The sequence below is a fragment of the Danio rerio genome, chromosome 1 (genome assembly GCF_052040795.2).
Source record: "Danio rerio strain M-AB ecotype USA chromosome 1, GRCz13ab, whole genome shotgun sequence".
Classification (NCBI taxonomy): domain Eukaryota; kingdom Metazoa; phylum Chordata; class Actinopteri; order Cypriniformes; family Danionidae; genus Danio; species Danio rerio.
In genome coordinates, this window is record NC_141021.1 from 61,055,001 (window position 1) to 61,060,000 (window position 5,000).

The window sequence follows — 5,000 nt, forward strand, 5'->3', positions numbered from 1 at the left end:
TAACCACTACACCACTGGCGCAGAAACCATAACGTATTTGTAACTAAATCTGAATAATGAGTAGGGGGCGGGGTTTATATTTTGAGCTCCGCCTTTCACTCTGAGCAAACTAATAGTTAGAGGGGCGTGGCTTAGCACATTTTGCCCAATCAGAGTCTTCAGAGAAGCACTGACTATCCAGAGCAGAACCAGATGGTCTGATTTTGGTTAGAGCTTAACAAAACATTACACTGCAGAGATTAATTACTTTATTATTATTATTATTAATTTACTTTAAGACTGACAATGCATGCTAGCAAAATAAACATCAGAAATTGTTTATTTCACTCATTCTTTAATGCTCTATCTATGGAAATTCTATAGAAAGTTTAAAAATGTTGTCTAATTTAGTATGATTGCTAAAATATGAGACTAGAAAGTGACTAGACGATCAGGATCTTGATGTCTAATAAATAAATGGTCATCCACTATTGATTTCAAGCGAATTGATTGATATTAAGCGAGACAAGAGCTACAAAACTATCCCAGTGGTCTCGTGTAAACTCTAGTTAGTCTCAGAATGTCATGTTTTGGTGAATGTAATGTAATATACGGGCGCCTGTGCTTCCGCTAGTAGGCCGCAGTGAAGCCTGAGGCTGGATTTTAGCACTCGTCTGGGGAAACACTGGTGATAAATGGTCTGATTCCGTCTCCTGAGATCAGCGGGTATTTTTGTAGCACCATCAATAGAGACGGAGCCCGCAGGGGTTTCACAGCACCGGCAACTGTGAAAGAGAAATGAGACGCAGATCAGAGCCGGGGAAAAAAAAAAATGTCCAGGATGCAGAAACGCAGAGAGAGAAGCTGAGATGAGCCGCAGCCATTATTGCAGCGTTGTCATGGCGACTGTGAGTCTGTCTGAGCACACATTCATCTGTAGAGTCAGTGTGAACCAGACGTTGCTGCAGACTTCTATTGTTTATCTGTAATAGGGTATTTAGTAAGGGGTGGGGCTTTATTTTTGAGCTCCGCCTTTTATCTTTCACTCACAGCAAATTGATGGTTGTAGGGGCATCGCTAAGCATATTTCGCCCAATCAGAAACTTGCACAGATTAATGGTTTGTCCTAAAATGCTCTGAAATTTGCATTTTTATTGGATGTTTGACGTTAAAACATGAAGAGGGGTGGGGTTTAGAGTAGCCCCTCCCCTTTAATAGCGCTTTTCTCGCAGCTCTGCTAGTGAGAGTGCTTAAATTCAAGCGCAACAAATAATCAGCCAATGAGAAAAATTGGGCGGGGGCATGTCAGCCACTAGAGAGCATTTGATTGGTCAGAAGATTTGATGAGAATCTGAAGCACGTGGTGATGTAAAAAAATTGTTGATGCATTTATGCAGAAGTGACTACCTTTGGATGTTTATTTCTTATAATGTGAATTTTGTCTGTTTTGGAGCACACTATTATCCGCTTATAGATATCCTTAAAGCTTACACACTGATACTAACATCTAAAAAATAGTATTTTAATTCCAGGGGCACTTTAAGACTAAAAATGTGCACTTGCAAAATAAATATATATATGTTTATTTCCTGCAGCCTTTTAAAATACACACAGCAGAGTCGTAACACTCATCATTACAACAAATCTAAGCTGTTATTACATTGGTCGGGGAAAATACAGTATATTTCACAGTTTTACAGTTATTACATTGACAGAAACAGCAGCGTGAGCCGTTGAGCTGCTGTTCGGTCTGATTATTGGCGAGTGAAGCAACTGCTGTGACAGTATTGAGTCTGATGATGGATCAATAAAGCACAGTGATCACATTAGTAGAGCTCTGACCTTCTGCTCCGCCATTACAGCTCATTATCCCTGTGTGTGAATGAACTGAACATGAACACACTGCTCCTCACTGTGTGTTGCTGAGGGCTCCTCTGAAATACCATCAGACTCGATCTCCTGTCTTTCTCTCTGATCGTCCTTCTGTCTCTCTTTCTGATCTCCTGTTTGCCTCTGTAATGATCTGTGTGTCCGATCTCTCGCCTGTTTGTCTGATCTTTTCTCTGTCTGTCTGTCTGTCTGTCTGTCTGTCTGTCTATCTGTGTCTGTCTGTCTGTCGCTCTCTGACCTCCAGTTTGTCTGATCTCCCATATTTATGTCTGTTTGTCTGATCTTCTGTCTGTCTGTCTCTCTCTGACCTCCAGTTTGTCTAATCTCCAATCTATTTGATCTTCTGTCTGTTTTTCGGATAATCTATCTGTCCTGTCTGTCTGTCTGTCCTGTCTGTCTGTATGTCTGTCTGATCTTCTGCCTGTCTGCCTTTCTGTCAGTCGCTCTCTGACCTCCAGTTTGTCTGATCTCCCATATTTCTGTCTGTCGGTCTGATCGTCTGTCGGTCTGCCTCTCTCTGACATCCAGTTTGTCTGATCTCCAATCTGCCTGATCTTCTGTCTGTCTTTCTTATCTTCTGTTTGTCCTTCTGTCTGTTTGTATGTCTGTCTGTCACTCTGACCTCTAGTTTGTCTGATCTCCCATCTGTCTGTCTGTCTGATCTTCTGTCTATCTGTCGGTCTGTCTGTCGCTCTCTGACCTTCAGTTTGTCTGATCTTCAATCTTTCTGTCTGTCTGTCTGATATTCTGTCTGTCTGATATCCTATCTGTCTTTCTGATCTTCTGTCTGACCTTCTGTCTGTCTCGCTGATCTCCAGTCTGTCTGTCTGATGATCTGTCTGTCTCTCTGCAGGTTCATCTTACTCTTCAGGAACTCTGTCCTGCCCCTTTCACCTTATCTGTTCCTCTGTCGTTACCATGGCACTATCACTGTGGTTACTGTGGATGTGTCCAGTGTTGCTTAGCAACATTGCTCCCTCCGAGCAAGGTAAGTTCAAGGTTCTGACTCCGCCCCCCTCAGACAAATAGGCTCCTCGATTGGCTGAATTGATTTCTAAAAATTAGTGTATAATTAAAAATCCTTCAGTTGTTGGAGCTGCTTTAACGCCAGTGTGTGTTTGGGATTGGCAGGTCTGAGTCGAGCCGCGATGCCCTTTGGTCTGATGAGGAGAGAGCTGGCGTGTGAAGGTTACCCCATCGAGCTGCGCTGCCCAGGAAGTGATGTCATCATGATTGAGACCGCCAACTACGGCCGCACAGACGACAAGATCTGTGATGCCGACCCCTTCCAGATGGAGAACGTGCAGTGCTACCAGCCTGACGCCTTCAAGATCATGTCACACAGGTCTGTGTAACTACAATATACATATTTATATATTATATTTGTCACGATTCACGATTTCGATTGTTTAACAAAAGCCTAACGACATCGTTCTGGTGTCACAGTGCATGTTTACTTATGTTTACTTTTGAAAACACTATTGGTTGGGTTTAGGGAAGGGTTTAGGTCAGTTGTTCACTAGGACAATCCCTGTGCGCAACAATAAAGTATGCCCAGATTTACGAAAATATAGACTGCGCCCTCTAGTGGATTTTGTCATCAGGAATGTGCAAACAAATATACACAAAGAAACAAATTTCAAGTTCACAAAAACACCCTCTAGTGGATTTTTTATCTGAAATGCACAAAAAACACACTGAGTAACGCATTTAAGATTTTGCAAAAATATAGACAACGCCCTCTAGTGTATTTGACATCTGAAACATGTAGCAAATCAAATCCTAAGTAACATTTCCGATTCACAAAAATACAAACATCGCTCTCTAGTGCAGTGTTTCTCAACTGGTGGGTTGCAACCAAAAAGTGGGTTGCGGGAACATTTTCAGTGGGTCGCGGAGTGTGTGTTAAAAAAAATTAACAACCAAAGTTACATTTTTTACTTATTTTTGCTTATACCGAACTTTTATTTTGAAATGCGTGCGCGACAACCCTACTGTTTCACATCTGAAATTTCATTTGATTATTACAACAAATATGTAAAGCGTAAGTATGACCCCGAATATCTAAAGTATATATATATATATATATATATATATATATATATATATATATATATATATATATATAGCATGAAACCTTCTAAATTAAAACAACATTTAGAAACCAGAAAACATGTTTTATTTACAGTTTGTTATTAACAGTATTTGTCGCTTTTACTTTGTAATATTTCTATAATTTGATCCATTTTGTTAAATGACAATAAAATAGTGTTTATTTGTAAGGCTTGGTGAATTTCTTATGATTTATCTATCACTACTTGTTTATGTTACCAAATAAATACAAACTAAGTATAATTCCTAAAATTGTATTATAGTTCCTAAAAATTTGGGTCGCGGCTTGATGACCTTTTAAAAATGTGGGTCCCATGGCCAAACCAGTTGAGAACCCCTGCTCTAGTGGATTTGTCATCTAAAAAATGCAACAAAAACACACCCTAAGTAATGTATTTAAGAATTGCTAAAATGTAGACAGCGCCCTCTAGTGGTTTTGCATTCTGAAACAAGCAATAAAACGCACACAGAGCAACGTATTTCATATTCACAAAAATGCAGACAGCACTCTAGTGGATTTGGCATCAGAAATGTGCAATAAAATGTATACAAAGTAGCATATTACAGATTCGCAAAAATATAGACAACGCCCTCTAGTGGATTTTACACCTGAAACGTGACGAAACCCAGAGCAATACATTTCAGATTAGCAAAAATACGCACAACGCCCTCTGGTGGATTTGTGATCTTAAACGTACAACAAAACATATTCTAAATAACGAATTTAAGATTAACAAATACACAAAATCTCTCTAGAGGAATTGTCATCTGAAACATGCAACAAAATGTACCTGGAGCAACAGATTTCAGATTCACAAAAACTGCTCACAGGACTCTTTAGTGGATTTTTCATCAGAAATGCACAATGAAACGTACATGAAGCAACAAATTTCAAATTCATAAAAATGTAGACAGCACCCTCTAGTGGAATTGTCATCTGAAATGTACAACAAAACGCACCCAAAGTAATGTTTTTCAGATTTACAGCGCCCTCTAGTGGACTTAAAATCTGAAAGGCA

General features: G+C 39.6%; 1 protein-coding gene across 3 annotated transcripts in view; it reads left to right on the top strand.

The window, feature by feature from the left end:
• adgrl1b (adhesion G protein-coupled receptor L1b) overlaps positions 1 to 5,000 on the top strand; it is a 58,878-nt gene that overhangs the window by 14,397 nt on the left and 39,481 nt on the right. For all 3 annotated transcript variants that reach the window (XM_087234993.1, NM_001443433.1, NM_001443434.1), the window contains 2 exon segments: positions 2,723 to 2,857; positions 3,001 to 3,214. In XM_087234993.1, coding sequence (XP_087091119.1) covers positions 2,788 to 2,857; positions 3,001 to 3,214 — 284 coding nt within the window. In that variant the 5' untranslated portion in view covers positions 2,723 to 2,787.